An 18,989-nucleotide genomic window follows, 5' to 3' on the forward strand; every position below is an offset into this window, starting at 1 on the left:
CCACACCTTGTCGCATTTGCGACACATCTACTGCATTACCACGATACCGGGAATCTTACTTATCTATGATCATTCCATGTCCTTATTCACGTCGCCTTTATCCATACTGATTGTTACGTGTCGAATTTTCTTAATCTGGGTTGTCTTACTAGGGCCACTTACCTACTTTCTTACTTATGTGTCCATGTTCGCCGGTCCGGCAGAACAATTGTGTTTGATTTCATATATGTAGATCTCTAATGCCGCCATAGCGTTTACCTGTCGCCATTAGCCTCTGGGTCTGTCTCTTCTACGCTGTCCTTGCGGATTCCAATCGAGTGCTCTGCAGATCTCGTTCGCTCCTTTCCTCAAGGCGTGTCCGATCCACTTCCACCTATCATTTATAAATTTCTGTTGCTAACGGCCATTGCTGACATCGACGATGGAGTTCCTGATTGGATAACCAGCTATCAGGCCACCAGACACGAATAATTACCTGCTGTTTTTGCGTTGTCTCCGCTGAGACGCACTGCAAATTCTCCTAACGAGTTGAATTGGTAAATTTCACGTATTTGGAATTGTACTTTGGAAAACACGTCAACATGTCAACCGGTCGTGTAAAAATTGGGAACGGTTGCTTGGTTGCCTTCCACATGTTGAGTCGACAACTGTCAAGTTTTGTATCGACTTTCCTAGGCATGCCTACTACGGTTGTATATTGGAATATTGTCCGTTTCTTTGGTAACAAAACGCGCTGCTCACTTTTTTGACAGCTTGAAATCGTCGCAGAAAGAATATGCTGTATGTAAGTTATAAGTATATATTACCCACATTTAAATGTCTTAAAAATTCAATCGACTAATTTTAGTATCGAAAATCATGGATCACCTGTGCTACCATGGGACAGAGAGGGTTTTAAGCGATGCACCGACGCATTATCCAGCCTTTCGTCAGCCGCTAGCCATTATTGGCACCTTACAAATGTTTGCAAATGCAACACAATAAAATAGTGCTCATTTTCTGACTGGGGGCCCAGCCCGTAACCGTCTCTATTCGTGTCCCATTGTCAATCGAGAAAGATTCCGATCTGAAATAATCTCCGACCGGATCGGGAGGTCGAACCCGATGTCAACTACCGCGCCAGCTGGCTACGTTAACCAGATAGCCAAGGAAACCCGCACCCGTAATTGTGATAGCGTAAAATATTCAAATCAAGGATTTTTTCTATAATGTCTATTCGTTTTTTAATTCTGTAATTGGTATTTCATTATACTTGCTTAAACTAGTCGATTCTAATATAACCCTAAATGTCGAAGCTGTTGTCCATATTTCAGTTTTTTAGTTTGTATTTTCTGACCACTGCAGCAAATTCTGTATCTAGAAAATCACCTATGATTATCGTTAGAGTTTTCTCAATAAAAAAAAAGTTACATTGCCTAAAAGTCCGCAATAATTTCTGATCAATATTAGCCTTCATTGCTGAAAGTATTCGATTGCCTTTTAATCGATATATATTCGAAACTTATATGGATCTAACTTTTTGGTTGAAGGAAGTTGTTACTTGCCTCTACCCACGTGTGGCAGTCCTGCAGCGGTACCTCGCTTTACGTGAAATAACCATCTTTATTCAGTGGCACGAAATGTCATCGGTATTCGACATTCATAAAATAGACGCTTCCTTCACAAGTTTGAAGCAGTCTGTGGAGATGAATTTTCGTTACCAAAACTTACAAATTCCACGAGTTCACGGCACTTTCCAGTCAACTTACTAGCTCTGCACATACCAGGTGCCACCTTTGATTAGGAAAATTTAAAGACATAGTTATATTCCACTCTATCCTATACTACTTGATAATATTGTATATAGTTGTTTTTCTTCTCGTGGAAGTTTTAGGATTTGCTATATGTACAAAAGTTTGTTTTAACAAATCAATAGTTCGCAAAAAAACCAACCGATCTCGTATCTTTAGGTAATAACGTTGGTCTAAAATGTTGATTCGCAACTGCAACCTGCATATAAAATCTGTTGTTGCAATGAACAAAACGCCCCACACTGCAGTTACATTGCCACCATATTTGGCCGCAGTTCCGTGTCCCAATCGAAGTTAGATAAACTTATAGAGATAATTTTTACAGTAGTTGTAGTTATGTTCGCTGTGAAGCTGTCAACTTTTACCCTCCAAGTGTTTCGGGGTGTCGGCGTAGGTAAATTTAAGGCGGAACGCTTCCGCTACTAGCACGCCAATGTGTGAATCCATCCAACTGTGGGTAGGCAGATTCTGAAGCAGCAGCATAAGACCCTACGATATGGAAGAGAGGTAAATCGAAAAACGCTCCTAATCAAAACCGAATTAACATGAAGACTGACCTGAAAATCTTTCTCCTGTAGCAGCTGTTCTCGCCAGTGCAATAAAAAGGCGGCACACACGTACAGCTGGAATACGGCAAAACCGTCAGACTCCGCCAAATAGGTATCCCACAGACGAATCGTACAATATAGTGGCAGTTCGCGGGTTAGCAGATTGTTCATCCAACGGAAGGAAAACTGTAAATAATCCACTCCGTGCGTCTGCAGATGCCTGTGGAGCGTTCCTATGGGGAATAAGCAAAAAGCACTGGTTATGTTTTTATTGGAATTCAAACCGTTCTAGCGCTGACCGTCAATCCGTTGGATGAGTTCTTTCAGCTGGTTAACCTTTTCCTGTATACCTAGCTGGGCAAAAATATAATTATCTTGTATGCAGTCCAAAAACTTGGATAAACACCAGAAGGAATCCGCTTCAATAATATCCCGCTGTTCCTGAGAGAGATCTCCCAATTGGCACTGCTCCAGATCTTTATCTAGTACGATAAGAAAAAAAAATTATTAGAAATTAACCAGGATACCCGTCTTCCTAAACTTACTCGCTCCCACCGATTCCTGGAGAAAAACTATGAAAAAAGGTGTCACCAGATCGTTGATCCCCTGCACGTAGCCGGACGCTGGATGCCGAATAGCCCAGATGAAAAGAATTCTTTCAAACATCTCTTGAACCAGTTTCTGCTGGAAAAGTGCCACGTGTGGGTTCATTCTAGGAACATCTATGTGAATCTGTCGGTAGGTATCCTGCTGAATTTCGTCCCGATTATCCACGTGAAAGTACTGTTGAACTAATTTTTTGTAGTCCACCCGTTTCCGCTCCAAGACAGTGTTACGGCGCTCTAAGCTCGTTGGTAAATAACCGGACAGCAAACGCCAGGTGACCGCACGCATTTTTCGCGGTACGCCAGACCAGCTGAGCTCCTTCAGGGCTATCAAATTTAACAGTGGGGCGTCCAAAATATTGGTAAATTTCTCGTATTTAGATTCACACTCTACATCCTTTGAAGCTACATTGGACGAAAGTTTTAGCAACTGCGGACGGCCTGGATAAGCATGAAACCTTTGTCGTAGACTGTAAAAAAAAACAATAAAATGCACTACCTAAATCAAAACCTTTGTTACTCAAAAAACTCACCGATGATCATTCATATTATTAAGCGCAGAGTGTTTCACTTGCTGTTGCAGAACATTTCGTTCGTCATTTGCGTGTACATTTCGTGATATTTTCAGACCATCGAGATTTTCCGCTACAGCTGCCGTCGTACTGCTGGTCTGAGACTTCGCTAAACATTCCACCGCAGGAGCAATTCTAGGTACAATAACCTCGCCTGATCGGCCTTTCTCACCAGCACCACCTCCACCGCTACTCCTATGAGTCTTGATGACATTTAGCGCTGCCGACTGAGAAACCTTCTTCGATATCCGGGGTGTGTCCACGACTGTGGAGATGATGCAGAACTCATCGTCGCCCAAATCCCAAGCATCACTCACCGACTCTTGATAGTCCTGGAACGAGCTGTGACCGGTTGTTCCAGAAGTGGAACCACTAGGTCCACTGCGTACTCCCCCTCCGGGTGCCATTCTGGTAGCCATCGTAGGTCTTCCTGGTATTCGGCCGGAGTTGTTTTTCCAGAACGAAGAACCACTGTCGTTACTGCTGCTGTTCATTACTTTCTTTCAGTTTGTTGAAATAAAAAAGAAACACGTAGCAAACCGAACCATAAACGCCAAGGCAATTAACTGAGTTAGTATTTATCTGACGAAGTAGGGCTGACACTGCAGATGATGAGATTGATGCAACGCGGATTTGGGCTGGTCATCGTTTATCAAATGGGAAGAGAACCCGCGACGACCCAGTCACTCCCGGCGAAGTTTTGTAACGATGCTTTTCGATTTAATCATTAAGAATTACATCAAATTTACGATTTTAACGCTATAAAAGGAGGTAAATACTACAATTTAGTCCTCACGGTAGAAAACCTAATAAAATTTTCACAATTTTGACAGTAACACATCAACAGGCGGTTTAGTATGGGTATGATTTAAAAGGGTCAGGTAGAGAGGTGGTGGTGAATATAAAGGTGAATATAACCGACAGGGTTGCCAGTATTTCATAAGACGTTACTTTTATCGTTTGCGCGAGATTGCTGACGTTTACAGTACGCACATATCGACGAGCAATTTGTTGTGTTGTGTTCGTAATATGCGAACAATCTTTTTGACAACTCTGCATTAAAGCCCTAAATATGACTAAATAAGCTCACACAATACAGGCCGCTTACGGCGATGATTTCTATAGTATATATAATCAACAAAAGCCTAGACAAAAGCTAATGTTTGTAAAATTCTCTGTGTTTAAACTAAAGCAGAATGTCAAACAATATTTCATTTTTGAAGAAAATGTACCAAATTTAAATGTTAACAGTTGATAAACAATAAAAATTGAAATAAAACGAAACATAATAAGCTGCTGATATTCAGCTTTTTACAAGCCATAATGGCGGACGTGTTCGTAATGTTTCAACATCATTTTTGACATTTCCCTAATACATCGCACGTTTTCTTTCCGTACATTCCTTTAGTTTTACCGTGAACGCACGGAAACAAGACGTGCGATGTATTAGTGAAATGTCAAAGATGCAGGTCAAATATTACGAACACGTCCGCCATTATGGCTCGTAAAAAGCTGGATTGGCAAAATTACGTAACCACGCATATGTTTACACCTTTGGCAACGTAGCTGGTTTTTTAAAGTATATGCAGGGCTGCCAAATCGACAGAATTTCAGACGGCCAAACCAAGGGTTTCCAACAGCAATGATTACTACGCATCATCGAAAAAAGTTACTTTTGATTACTTTACTGATTACCTCTGATTACCAGTAATCAATCTCTTGTGATTACTATGAATTAATCATGATTACCAATGATTACTTAAGATTATCATTGATTACTCTACTGATTACCATTGATTACCTAATTAATTCGAAAATAATTACAAGACTAATCTCTGATTACTATGCACTTATACGCCTTTCTGGAAACCCCTAGGGCCAAACTATCCTCCTTTTCATGCAGGTAATGGCGGCTAGTGGGTACACTGTTCGATAAGGTTTATTTGCTTTTGGGAACTCCGTTCACGTACGCTTGAAAGTTCTACGACAAGAATCAAGGTTGGAAGTATCAACTTGACGTGATAAAGTTGCCAAAGGCACGCTAACGTTTTCCGAAAGTTGTACCCACTAGCCGCCATTACGCACGCGAAAAGGTAGATTCCACTGGGCTTAGCAAGCTCTATCCACAGCACTATTAAATAAGAGTAAATGAATAGGAGAGTAGGATGACTTGAATTTCTATTGGAAAGTAGGTAAAACCGTGGGTAAAACAAAAGTTATCTCTCTCTCACCAATTAGTCGTAAGGAATTAGAGTAATTGAATTTACCTGTCATTTTGTATGAACAGGTTAGTTTTTGGAAAATAAATAGTTGTGTAACTTGTTAGTACTTGTTAGTAACTCGGAAACTACGAACACACGCATTTAAGGTAACTCCACAGACTAACAGACGTAACACAGAAGCCTCATTCCATCGCCGATAAAAACGATCATTTCAAATGGTCACTTGAGCCAAGACTCAAACAACAGGCGCTGCGCGAGAACGCCACTCGCTTGTGCTGGCGCTGTTGTCAGATAAAATAGAAGTAAATTTATAGCATTGCTAAAATTTATAGCGAGCTACTCTGTGCAGCGCGAAGACTGCACCAGGTGATGCTAGTGTTTTTTCCAAGTTTTAGGGGTGTCATTGAAACGATGTTTTGTTAGAACATTTGTTCGAAGTTTTACGTCTGTTAGTCTGTGGTAACTCCACGGACTAACAGACGTAACACTGAAACTCCATTCCATCGCCAATAAAAACGACCATTTCAAATTTTCACTTAAGCCAAGACTCAAACAACAGTCGCTGCGGGAGAACGCCGCTCCCTTGCGCTGACGCTGTTACCAGATAATATACAAGTTAATTATATAGCATTGCTAAAATTTATAGCGAGCTACTCTGTGCAGCGCGAAGACTGCACCAGGTGATGCTAGTGTTTTTTCCAAGTTTTAGGGGTGTCATTGAAACGATGTTTTGTTAGAAAATTTGTTCGAAGTGTTACGTCTGTTAGTCTGTGGTAACTCTCTTCATGAGATCTAAATGTATCCATCCACTGGTTATTGAGCATCCGAACGCTACTCCGTCGTTAGAATCACCCTTGCTAAGCATCCGCGGAACGACGCTGGATATTCTTTCCTGGGTTAAATATTTTAACGACGCTGGAAGCCATTTTAATCTTAGCAATACAGCCACCTCTTTTAACTTGGTAAACTCAAAATATTCTGCACATAACTAATGGTAAATTTCCATATGAATTTCCAGATGATTTTCATGTGCCACATATAACCACAATCCACCCAGAAATACATATAAAAAATATACGCATATGTATCCAGCTTTTTACGAGCCATAATGGCGGATGTGTTCGTAATATTTGAACAGCAATTTGGACATTTTTCTAATACATCGCACGTTTGCTTTCCGTACATACATAGTTTTACCGTGAACGCGCCGAAAGAAAAAGTGCGATGTATTGGGGAAATGTCAAAAATATCGTTTAAATATTACGAATACGTCCACCATTATGGCCCGTAAAAAGCTGGATAATATGTGCACAAGTTTCGCGTACCCATAAATTATAACAGCATGGCATATAAAGTTCATTAACTGGGCACATTGCAAAAATCTATTTGTGAAACACATAGAAACTATTCGAAAAGTTTTCTCAGTGTAGCTCTAGAGAGGAACCGACCCTTGAACCGACCTCTGAGCTTGCCATTGGTCACATTTTTGGTGGCATACCGTACATTTTTGTGGCTCCAGTGAGGAACCGACTTCTGAGCCAGCCAGCAGTAACAAAATTATTTCCAGGGGTTTCGCTTTGGTTTGGCGGACACGTAAAAACATTGTTTTTGGCGTTACGTAATATTTAACTGGCCCCTCCGTCGTTTGGCACTTTGGTTTGACTCAACTTTTTTTTTGCTATAATTACAACCCCGTTTATTTTGACACATAAAGTCGACGCGCAAGTCGCAGTGCAGTTCTCATCATCGTTCTCAATTCTCATCCTTCCCATCATCCTTCTCATCAGGTCGCAGTGGACATTTTCTTTTTCTTATACCTACTTCGAAGTTATATCTCTACCTACGTTATATAGGTATACAAAGCGAAATCAATGTTTTTCCTGATTTAAACTTATTTCAGCTAACTTTTCTGAGCAGTTTTTGTGTTTAGCTACGCTTCTACTATTGATGCAAACGGCGTAATGTCGTTATCAAGTATATTACCTGCACCTTCGAATCCCGTCTGGGACCGTGATGACGAACGAAAGCATACTGCTAAGGGCACTCCTCCGATGGGCGCATTAGTCAGTGCCAAGATCGCAGCACCACCGTACGGCCAACGTAAAGGGTGGATTCCACGGACGGAAGCGGACTTCGGGGATGGTGGTGCATTTCCGGAAATTCACGTCGCGCAGTATCCCCTGGGTAAGTTTGAAAAACCATTATATTTGATGAATGTTCAAACATTGCTGTTGATTTCCACAGGATTGGGAGCTCCAGGAAATGCTAATAAGAAATCTAATGCACTGGCTGTACAGCTAGATCAGAGTGGCAAAGTTAAATATGACACCATCGCTCGGCAGGGACACTCGAAGGATAAGGTTGTTTATTCCAATATAAATCAACTGTTGCCAGCTGAAGTCCTGGCAGAAGATGCAGAAGAGTTGCAGTTACCTGACCAAGAAACTATCAACGATATAACTGAAAACACTAGGAAAGCTCTGGAAAAGTTAACCAATCAGAAGATCGTTTCAGCTATGCCAGTCCGTGCAGCTGAGAAGCAAGCTCCTGCACAGTATATTCGATATACACCATCCCAGCAAGGCGATGCATTTAACTCCGGAGCAAAGCAGCGAGTAATTCGCATGGTTGAGGCTCAGGTGGATCCCATGGAGCCACCGCGGTTTCGCATTAATAAGAAAATACCTCGTGGCCCACCTTCACCACCCGCTCCGGTTTTGCATTCACCAACTCGGAAAGTGACTGTTAAAGAACAAAAGGAGTGGAAAGTTCCGCCATGCATTTCCAACTGGAAGAACGCTAAAGGATACACAATTCCATTGGATAAGCGTCTGGCAGCGGATGGACGTGGATTGCAGCAGGTCCACATCAATGAAAAATTTGCGAAGCTAGCAGAATCGCTATACATAGCGGATCGTAAAGCTCGTGAAGGTGTGGAAGCTCGAGCTCAATTAGAGAAGAAGTTAGCTCAGAAGGAAAAGGAGAAGAAGGAGGACATGTTGCGACAAATGGCTCAACGTGCCCGTGAGGAACGTGCTGGTATTCGTCATCCGGGCGAAGCGGTCGGTCCCAGCGGTGATCCTCTGATTGTTCCAGCTGAGCTTCGTGAGCGTGATGAAATTCGAGCTGAACGACATCGTGAACGCGCTCGTGATCGTAATCTTGCAAGGGCAGCCCCAGACAAGCGGTCGAAGTTGCAACGTGAGCGAGAACGAGACATATCCGAGCAGATCGCGCTGGGCATGCCTGCGAAATCGTCACTTTCCGGCGAAGCACAATTCGACCAACGTTTGTTTAACACTTCCAAGGGCATGGATTCGGGTTACGGAGACGACGAGGCGTACAATGTATATGACAAACCGTGGCGTGATTCCGGCACCCTCGGAACGCATCTGTATAGGCCAAGCAAGTCTATTGATAACGATGCGTATGGAGCGGACCTAGACCAGATCATCAGCACCCAGCGGTTCGTGCCGGATAAAGAGTTTAGCGGTACGGATAGATCCGCTCCGGCTGCTCGTCAGGGTCCGGTACAGTTCGAGAAGGAAGAAGATCCTTTCGGTTTGGATCAGTTCTTGAACATGGCCAAGAAGGCACCAAAGCGGAAAGAAGATGCTATGGCCGGAGGGAGCAGCAACCGCGACAAGGATAGGAAAAAGAGACGGGACTAGATTGTACTCTGCCTCTGAATGTTATGACATGAAATGTACAGAAAGTAGTTCCAATAAAGCTAAGGCAGGGCAATCTTTTTAGTTTTACTTTAGAAAGTACTTCCTGTGAAGCTAGTTATGAAAACAACTAATATTTTGAAACTCAGTGAATTGGTTGGAGCACATTTTATTTGAATTTTTTTTTTTGTTTTTCAATATTACAGAGTAGGTAAAGTTTGTGTTTGGAGTTTCTACCGTTTTTCATCAAAGACATTGCTTGATTACGGTGCAGTGAGCTCTTATAATAATTGCTTTTGATCTGGCGTTATTTTCAAATTGGTTTTTGTTACCATTACAAAACGCTTCACCACTATTCAGTAACTAATTCTTCAACATTCATTAGAAACGTCTACCGGAAAATTATCGTAGTTTAGACTGGAAACGACGTTGAAAGATGGCTCACCGATGTGCATCAACCTCGGCCGCAAATGAGTAATGTAATGCCTGATAGGTTGGCTCAGTAATTTGAAGATCATTTCTACTTCTGTTCAATGGGCACGACATAGAAGATTAGAACGGAAAGACTTAGGACGAAGAGCTAAGACGCTTTTTTGGACACGGTTCGTCGCCGCCCAATTCCTCCTTTGTCCCCGTATCCAGGGGTGCATCTTCGTGTGCCTTGCCGGTAGCGACATTTTCCACATTATTTTCCTTACCATCATCATGGTCATTTTCCGCCGCCAGTTCTTTAGCCGTCTGGATGCGCTTGGTGAGCTCTTTGTGCAGTTTAGTGATGATGTCCGGTCGCGACTGTAAAAATAAATTTATTACCATCAGACAATTTACCGATTTTACAAGGAAATTTTCGATTTTCAGTTTACCATCACGAGAAACACCTTCACTTGGCCATTGGTATCCATGGCTGTCAGACGCAAGCTCTTCTGACTGGACTGATCGGCTGTCATTCCACCCCAAACCTAGAAGACCATAAGCCGGTAATAAAAACAGAACTTCAGTCAATATTTCTGCCCCACCTTGGTATTGATAAGCACACGAAGGTTGCCTGACTGCCGAAAGACAACTCTCGACTCTTTGCTGTCCTTATCGTTTAATCGTAGTGTGCCATGACCTCGCTCTTCCCAATTGCTTTTGGCGAATGCGAACAACTTGCAGTTAATTTCCACCACGTTTCGTTCGTCTTCTTCCCCAGTGATGGTCTCTACCTCGTCAAACTTTCGCTTTAGGGCGCCCCGACTCTCTTCATATCGACGGGCGGCTTCCTCCAAACTTTCTTCGTTTGCTCCACCGTCAAGTCTGCTGCCGGGTGTGGCATTACCGGCTGCTGTACTTCCTCCCGCCATTGCAGAGTTGGATGAGCATGAGTCATTGCTATTGTTGGTTACGGCACTGGAAAACGACAGACCAGCTGTGGGATTGGAACCATCAGTTTGGATATTCTCTCCGGTAACTCGTTCGTGAACATTTTGCCCAAACACAAATCCACTGTTTTCGCGAATAGATTTCACATTCGCGAATAGGTTCGATTTCGGCAATGTTGCGCGGTTTAGTTTCGACAGTGGATCGGCAGTTTCATCTTTTTCTGTATCGTTAGCTGGCGGTTTTATTTCCGGCTCTTCTTCGCTATTTTGTGTTTTAAGGAAAGGATTCACTGCAACAGTGTTGTCACTGTTTTGACTATTCTCAGCATTCTTTTTCTCTCCCCCGAGGCTTCCGAATCCTCCAAAATGCGAAGGTTTTAGAACACTCGGTTTAAGATTGAAACTATTGATCGGTCCTGTAGACGAAGAGCAACTACCAAACAAACCGCCCAGTCCCCCGCCGGCACCAGGTCCGGAACCAAATGTTGCTGGTTGACGAAGAATACTCGACTTTAATTGAAAACCTCCACTAGATAACGACTGTTGCTGCTGGTGGTGTAGAATGGCCTCAGAACCGTTAGAACTGTTGGATTGAGACGATTCCTGCTCTTCATTTAGCATGTTGTCTCCTACAGGTATTATTTCAAAGGAAAACGATTATAATCAAAATACATTCAACAATTCTTTATGTAGCATTAATTTGTTCGCTTTGCAAACACTTTTTTGGCAGACACCAAACATTGAAGTTAAAACTAACTAGAGCAAAGGAATGATTATTCATGCAAAAAGCTGTAACTATAAACAAAACTATCATACGCAAAATTACCGCTGAATCATCAGACGGCAATAGCATAAATTTAAACAAAAATTTTTACTATCCAGTGAAGGAAAAAACTAAACCAATTTTTTTACACAATATAAAATAAAATACTAGCAAAACTCACTATCGACATTCGCCATTACTCAGATCAGAGTGCTAAAAGTTTGGCGTTTTTTCGTTTGTCCTCTGCCAGTGCCAGCGACGTTTACTGAGTTGCCAGATAATTTTGCGACACATCTGGTATATGGTGGGGTTAGAGTGACTATATACAGAGTGGCGCCAAGTCATCCCAAATGTATGCAATGCGGGTTTTCCAAGGTTTTTCTTTCTCTTTCCTGCATACGCGTTGGATAGGTCGTCTGCTCGATTGGAATGACACTGACAGATAATTATCATTCCAATTTTGACATTGTCGCCACTCTGTATACAGTCACTCTAGGTGGGGTAAATGTGGTAAATATGTTGCTTAACCGAAAAAATAGAAGTAACAAAAGGGCGAATGTCGCAAATGTCAACAAAACGAGTGAGAGTTATTTTGCGCTGGGCCAGCCTAGAGGAAAATCACCTCTCACTCGGTTTGTTTTACGCTCCCTCGAAGAAGCAAGTATTTTTTATGGGGAATTCCCCTTCTTTCGTCAAAAAGCGCCACTTTGACCAAAACGGAGCGACATTCCCAACTAAACCAAAATTTGAAATGACAGTTTAACTGGTACGAAGAATGGAAAACGAGTGTTATGTCTGATTGTATGTGCTTAAAGTTTACTCTAAATATGCCACGTGGGGCTTTAGTGTCCTTCTAGCGGTAAGCATGTGCAAAAGCTACCTACAATAACAGGACGTGCCATCTGGCTTCTTAAGCCCCAAACACAATGCATACGGATTTTACTACGTTGCGGCAATTTGACAGTTTTTCCATGGGTTTTCTGTCAAATTTCCGCAACGTAGTAAAATCCGTATGCATTGTGTTTGGGGCTTTACTCTTCTTTTCATTACGACCGCCATCCCGATTGACAATTCTTTGTACACTCTGCACCACAGTTGCCTGCACATATTGTTTTAAGAATAACTTCGTTTGCCGAAAATCAGCTCCCGAATACGCCACAGTTATTGCGACCAAATATTGAATACCGTGGACCCCCGTTCGTTTGACCATTTTTAATCTGAACACTTTTTAATTTGAACCCCGTTGGTTTGCACGACGTGCAAATTAAAAATGGTTCAAATGTCATTCTCAACATGACATCATTTGTTCGATTCGTTTGTACTGACCTAGCGTGCTTAGTCGGTTTCACATTTCGTTTTCCTAACGATTAAGAGAGAAATCCGATCGGAAAATGCAATATTCGCACTTGCAACTGCCAACTAAAACAAACCACCAAAACAATAACAAAGATCAGGGCGGCTAGTTCACACAGGTTTCAGCATATTTCGGGTTACCAGTTGTTCAAATTAAAAAGTAACCCCGTTAGTTTGCATGAGGAATCGTTCAAACGAACGGGGGTCCACTGTATTAAAATTCGTGTACAAACAAAACTAATATAAAACCAAGCATAGAACTACAGAATACAAAAGAAATTCAAATTCGGAAATAATAATTTATTGACGTATTCCCACTAATGAGTTTCAGCAACACTGAAAGCGATACCGCGTTATATTTTCCAGTCAACGGTTGCTCGTTACTTTCAGCCAATCAGAAATTGGGTTAATTTTGGGTCAATGCCGCGGTTGACACTTGGCACGTCCTGTCCTAGATTATGCTTATTAAAATATGGATAAAACCGATAAAACACAACGGAAAATATGCTCTCTCTCTCTTTTCCTAGCACAAAGCCCAGCGTAAGTATCAGCACCAACGGCAGCAACGTCAACGAGAATGCGCGGCTGCCAGTTTATTCATTTTAGTGTGGCGATTACGGACTAGGCGGCGCTGAAAATTGCTCGAATTTTACAGGCAAAACAAAAAAAAAATACACAAAAAATCACGGACCTGCAAGGCAGCCATGTTTTTGCAGTCAACATCTAACCACACACAAACAGACATAACTCTTGGAAGAAAAATCAACAAAAATCATCGTATCGTATCGTATCATCGGTTTATGTCTGGTTGTCTGTGCTGGCACCATCTATGATCGACATTCAAATATCAAATAGCAACATGGGTATCCCTCGAAGAAGCAAGTATTTTTTATGGGGAATTCCCCTTCTTTCGTCAAAAAGCGCCACTTTGACCAAAACGGAGACATTCCCAACTAAACCCAAATATGAAATGACGGTTTAACTGGTACGAAGAATGAAAAACGAGTGTTATGTCTGTTTGTATGTGCTTAAAGTTTACTCTAAATATGCCACGTGGGACTTTGGTGTCCATCTAGCGGTAAGCATCGAGGGGATGCGCTGTGCTATCCCTTGCTATCACGGGAATGACACTTCCGATACCAACCTATACAAAAAAAAACGTAGCCAACATAGAGCGGGCCCAAGCTGACAGCTTCATAGATGGGCTCAAGCTGACAACCGAGTCGGATGTATAAATTGTTAAATTTTGTTAGTTTTAGTTCGATTTTAGTCAAGGTTTTAGCATCACATAGCCAATTTCAGGCTGACAATTAATGCGAAATACATGAAACTGTGAAAATGGCTAGATAAATTCGTTTTGTGAAATCGCTTTGCGTTTGCCGCCTTTTTCATGTGAGCAACGAAAATGTGACGTCATATCAGCCCCCTGCTTGCTATGTATTTGACAGAGGATAACATCGCGCTTCCAAAAGTGTCAAATTTCAATGCAATAACATAACGGAAAAAAAAAGAAAAAAGCAAAACATCGAGTTTCATTGTTCGATGTACTCGCTGCTCTCGTTATTGGAGCATTCCGTTGGTAAGCATGAGCAAAAGCTACCTACAATGATCCATTGCATAGATCATTTTGCCGTCAAATGATACCACTTGGTGGTTTGTTTACATGTTTTTGTCACATCCAGAGCACAGACAAACAGACATAACTCTTGGAAGAAAAGTCCACAAAAATTATCGTACCACACATTTAGTCTGAACACTAGCACCATTTATGATCGATATTCCGAAATATCAAATAGCAACATGAGTATCCCTCAAACTTTTTGCCACAAAAGACGATCATTAAGACTGTCGCAGTGGCCTTTTAACCCAATGCCCTTCTGGCATACAAAAAAAAAAAAAAAATCCCTCAAACTAGTGAGTATTTTTTATGGGGAATTCCCCTTCTTTCGTCAAAAAGCGCCACTTTGACCAAAACGGAGACATTCCCAACTAAACCGAAATTTGAAATGACGGTTTAATCGGTACGAGGAATGTAAAACGAGTGTTATGTCTGTTTGTCTGTGTCTAGAAGTTTCGATTTGAAATTTCGTGAAGGATTACTGCATCAGTTGCTTTCAAATGCAAGTAAGGCACTTTCTCTTAAATAAAAACTAAAAGTTTTTATCATTATCTGCCGGACAAAGATAGAAAACAAATAAACAAATTCGACATTAGATTTGTTTTCTCGGGTTTCTCGGTTCTCGCTGATTCATTTATTTAGCTTGGCTCGTCTCGTACTCTACAGGCGCCACCAGCAGATTTTGCACACAAAATATCGATTACTTCCTTCGAGCCTGTCAGTCTGGTCTCTATGTTAAAACCGTTAAAACCAACCGTTAAAACGTTTAAAACGTTAATTGAAATTATGGAGTAAAGTGTTTTGTGAAATTGTGAAAAAACATGTGTTTTATTAGGGGCAGACGAAATTTTTTTTTTTTTTTTTGTGGGGTGTTGAGTTGGAGCTGCTTGGCAGCTTGATTTTCAAGGCTCAACCCAAAAGAATAATAAATTTTAGCTTCTATCTTGCAACAGTACTTCCAGACGGACTAGCCTATGTCGGCCGGTTGAACACTGGTTGGCCAGTACTGTCTTTGGATAGGTTTTCAAAATAAAACAAATTGACTGTGGTGCGATGTAGTTGTTCATGGTGGCTGAATATGAGTCTGAAGGCGAGTGATAAAGTCAGATGAGTAGGTACGTCGCGTCGAACGTTTCTCCTTTCTTAACTAAGAAACAAGTCGGGAAGCAAATTTGAATTTGGTAATGCTTTATCGATTTAAAGATACTTTATAGGGTTTTAGAATTTCTAAATCTTGTCTTTTTGAGTCTTTAGAGGTAATGTCACCCACTAAAATATTGTTTTACTAACATCATGCGCATATCTCCATCAACAGTGTACATACTTGATATGTGCATAATGGCAGTATATGCATTGCGTTGACGTGAATCTAAACTTTGTTCGCTTAATACTTCTAAAAACTACTGAAAAGAAAACTCAATTGATTGACAAATGTATTAATGAATTTTTGAGTTACTGTCGACCAATCTAACACCCGCTTCTAGGCAAGTTTTCATTCAGTATGCAACCATGTTATGTTTTTCGCTGAAGAAATAATAATAAACTTAGTATTGCAAATTGCATCAAAAACGCGAAATGCAAAAATCTTGCAAACAGTTTACAAGCAAAATGCTAGCAGCGAGCTGTCAAATATTTATGTCAACTTATTGCAAGTGTCAATCCCAATAAATTGACATGAATAATTGACGGCTCACTGCTGGAATTTTGCTTGCAAAATGTTTGCAAGTTTCTTGCATTTCGCGTTTTTGATGCAATTTGCAATAATATTTAAACCTATTAGAAAACATTATAAATTTTGAATATCACTGGTTCGCTTACCTTTCTCTTGCCTTTTTCTTTGTTAGCTTTACCTGGATTCTCTGTAGCCCGTCACATCACCTGAATCAGTTATTGGTCCATATTATTGTTGTTATCATGTTGTTCCAGATTCTTTTCTTGTTCAGGTCGTGTTAGTTTGTCGACATTTACTTGGTCTTCCAGCGAAAACAAACTGAAAGAAGAAAAAAAGACGAAAACCCCTTGGGCAACTGCCCTGGATAGATTAAAATTCGCGATTCGGGCAACCCAAGTCAAAGGTAATATCTTTGTGATTAACCTTACCAAAAGCCCTGAATCAATAGAAAACAGGTATATGTATATAAATTAAGATTCGTAAATCGAATCTTCGAACGTCTTGCTACCATTTTGAACGTTCTGCCAAATAAATTGATTCAAAAATACTTTTGGTAGGCTTCACCACATTTGGCATCACTAGTGTGCATCTTCCATTTGTGTTAAGATACAGTCCAGCCCTGGGACCTGGTTGCAGTTAAGCAATCCTCAAGGTTATGCCATGCCCAGGGACATTAGGGGCAGACGAAAATTTTGATATCAAATCGTGATTTCAGGTTCAGGTGTTTTTTGTAATGTTGTTTAAGTGAAAACCTCTGCTGTAAAGATAATCGAGATTTCTTCGTCACATGAAAAATGTAAGACATTTGACTGCTAGGAATTCTTTAATAAAAAAAAGACATTTAAATAGGTCTCTGCTCACTTTCACTTTTTGTGCATGATAGCCAACGAACTAAAATATGTATAGGGGAATAACTAATATTATATTGTATCATAAAAACGTTTTTAAACTCTATTGGATAGAACGGGAATAGGTAACTACGACGGAAGTAGCAACAGACCTTATTTTTCACATTTTGATATTGTACGTTGCAGCAATTTTACGAGTCCTACGCAAATCCGTTTTTTAATAATAACTATCCTGTACTTACTAAATACACTGGAACTATGCTTGTCAAGCTTGTCAAGGGGTGAAGTGAGGAGGTAATAACGACAAACTGATGGTTCAAATTGCTAAATTGCAAACATGTGTGGTAAACGCAGAAAATAACTACGCTAATAATCTTCGCGTGGGGACTCAAAATAGGTGGAAACTCCGCAACAATTGGATCACATATGTTATTTCGTTATCGTTCTGAGTCATCAACAATTTTTTTCCATTTCAATGCAACAGCTGAACCAGCTGAATATGCTATTTCTCTAATTATAATATTTCTTCTAAATTGAAAGGATTCGATGGAAGAGTTGCAACTTGCAAGACGAGATATATGATCTGCAATGTTCTGTTGACTAGGAATATGCACAACTTGATGACCCAATAACTGTAAAGGTAATGTACTCATCGTTCGATTCTACCACATGGTTTAGACCGTGGCAGGTGGCACAAAAAGATATTCCAACACTTTGCAATCCGTCATTACATCAGCGTTGGAAGCACGTCAACGAACAGCGGAAGGACAACGGGCTTCCTTCGGTAATGTTCCTGGGTAGTGAAACTGCCAGTAACACAGAACAGATTTCCCAACTATTCGCGCGGAAATTCTCCAGCGTATTTACTGACGAAAGATTGACAAGAGAAGAAATTTCCGCAGCCATCCAGTGCGTCCCCGTACTTAGCAATTGCTTAACTCACCTTTCCATCGACGACGCGATGGTCATATCAGCCACCGCGAAGCTAAAACCCTCTCGTTCTTCTGGACCGGATGGTATTCCGTCTGTTCTGCTGAAACAGTGTATCAACGCCTTGGCTGCTCCGATGAGCCACCTGTTCAGTTTATCAATCAGTACAGGTGTCTTCCCAACAATATGGAAATCGGCATACATGTTTCCTGTTCATAAAAAGGGGAATAGGAGAAATGTGAATAACTATCGCGGCATCTCTGCACTAAACTCAATATCAAAACTGTTCGAGCTTGTTGTGTATGCACCTGTATTTGCATTCTTTAAGCAATATGTCGTAGACGATCAACACGGTTTTATGCCCCAGCGGTCCACGACAACCAATCTTCTAACTCTTACGTCCGACGTGATAAAAAGTTTCGACGACCGGTCGCAGACGGACGTTATTTACACGGACCTTTCCGCTGCTTTCGACAAATTGAACCATCGAATCGCCATCGCCAAACTGGACAAACTCGGAATCGGAGGCTCGTTGCTACGATGGTTTAATTCCTACCTTTCCGATCGCCACCTAGAAGTTAGTATCGACGGGTTCACCTCCAGACCTTTCACTGCTAGTTCTGGAATTCCACAAGGTAGCCATCTCGGACCTTTGGTTTTCCTCATCTACTTCAACGATGTCAACTTCCTGCTTAAATGCCCGCGACTCTCTTTTGCCGACGATCTGAAGCTGTATGCTAAAGTCGATAGTCTGTCCGACGCCGCGTTCCTGCAAGAGCAGCTGCTGATTTTTGCAAAATGGTGCACAGACAACCGCATGCTGCTAAATTCCGACAAATGTGAAATAATTACATTCTCAAGGAAATTGAACCCTCTCGTTTTCGACTACATTCTGTCAGACGTGCCTCTACGCCGCGAAAATTGTGTTCAGGACTTGGGAATACTGCTTGACTCTAAGCTCGACTTCAAACAGCACATCGCATATATTGTCGATAAGGCCTGCAGGAATCTGGGATTTATCATGCGGATCGCCAAGAAC

General features: G+C 41.3%; 4 protein-coding genes across 4 annotated transcripts in view; 1 reads left to right on the plus strand and 3 right to left on the minus strand.

The window, feature by feature from the left end:
* The window catches only part of LOC128745208 (uncharacterized), a 308,635-nt gene that overhangs the window by 50,637 nt on the left and 239,009 nt on the right, over positions 1-18,989 (minus strand). The window lies entirely within an intron of this gene.
* Positions 1,217-4,318, minus strand: LOC128745216 (TBC1 domain family member 22B). Its single transcript, XM_053842241.1, has 5 exons — positions 3,477-4,318; positions 2,884-3,413; positions 2,638-2,820; positions 2,348-2,571; positions 1,217-2,279 (listed from the first exon to the last, which is right to left on the minus strand). The coding sequence occupies exons 1-5, from the start codon at positions 4,007-4,009 to the stop codon at positions 2,145-2,147; spliced, it is 1,605 nt and encodes a 534-aa protein (XP_053698216.1). The 5' UTR covers positions 4,010-4,318; the 3' UTR covers positions 1,217-2,144.
* Positions 7,540-9,472, plus strand: LOC128745214 (puff-specific protein Bx42). Its single transcript, XM_053842239.1, has 3 exons — positions 7,540-7,590; positions 7,655-7,921; positions 7,982-9,472. Exons 2-3 carry the CDS (start codon positions 7,699-7,701, stop codon positions 9,406-9,408), a joined length of 1,650 nt encoding a protein of 549 aa, XP_053698214.1. The 5' UTR covers positions 7,540-7,590; positions 7,655-7,698; the 3' UTR covers positions 9,409-9,472.
* Positions 9,622-11,749, minus strand: LOC128745219 (ran-binding protein 3). Its single transcript, XM_053842245.1, has 4 exons — positions 11,711-11,749; positions 10,422-11,395; positions 10,269-10,364; positions 9,622-10,197 (listed from the first exon to the last, which is right to left on the minus strand). Exons 1-4 carry the CDS (start codon positions 11,724-11,726, stop codon positions 9,973-9,975), a joined length of 1,311 nt encoding a protein of 436 aa, XP_053698220.1. The 5' UTR covers positions 11,727-11,749; the 3' UTR covers positions 9,622-9,972.

The sequence above is a fragment of the Sabethes cyaneus genome, chromosome 1, assembly GCF_943734655.1.
Source record: "Sabethes cyaneus chromosome 1, idSabCyanKW18_F2, whole genome shotgun sequence".
Taxonomy (NCBI): Eukaryota; Metazoa; Arthropoda; class Insecta; order Diptera; family Culicidae; genus Sabethes; species Sabethes cyaneus.

Coding starts and splice junctions, on each gene's coding strand:
- LOC128745216 (XM_053842241.1), bottom strand. CDS start 4,009: ATGAACAGCAGCAGTAACGACAGTGGTTCTTCGTTCTGGAAAAACAAC. Junction 3,414..3,476: donor AATAATATGAATGATCATCG/GTGAGTTTTTTG, acceptor TTTTTTTTACAG/TCTACGACAAAGGTTTCATG. Junction 2,821..2,883: donor CCAGGAATCGGTGGGAGCGA/GTAAGTTTAGGA, acceptor TTATCGTACTAG/ATAAAGATCTGGAGCAGTGC.
- LOC128745214 (XM_053842239.1), top strand. CDS start 7,699: ATGTCGTTATCAAGTATATTACCTGCACCTTCGAATCCCGTCTGGGAC. Junction 7,922..7,981: donor CGTCGCGCAGTATCCCCTGG/GTAAGTTTGAAA, acceptor TGATTTCCACAG/GATTGGGAGCTCCAGGAAAT.
- LOC128745219 (XM_053842245.1), bottom strand. Junction 10,365..10,421: donor GTGTGCTTATCAATACCAAG/GTGGGGCAGAAA, acceptor ATGGTCTTCTAG/GTTTGGGGTGGAATGACAGC. Junction 10,198..10,268: donor TGAAGGTGTTTCTCGTGATG/GTAAACTGAAAA, acceptor TTATTTTTACAG/TCGCGACCGGACATCATCAC.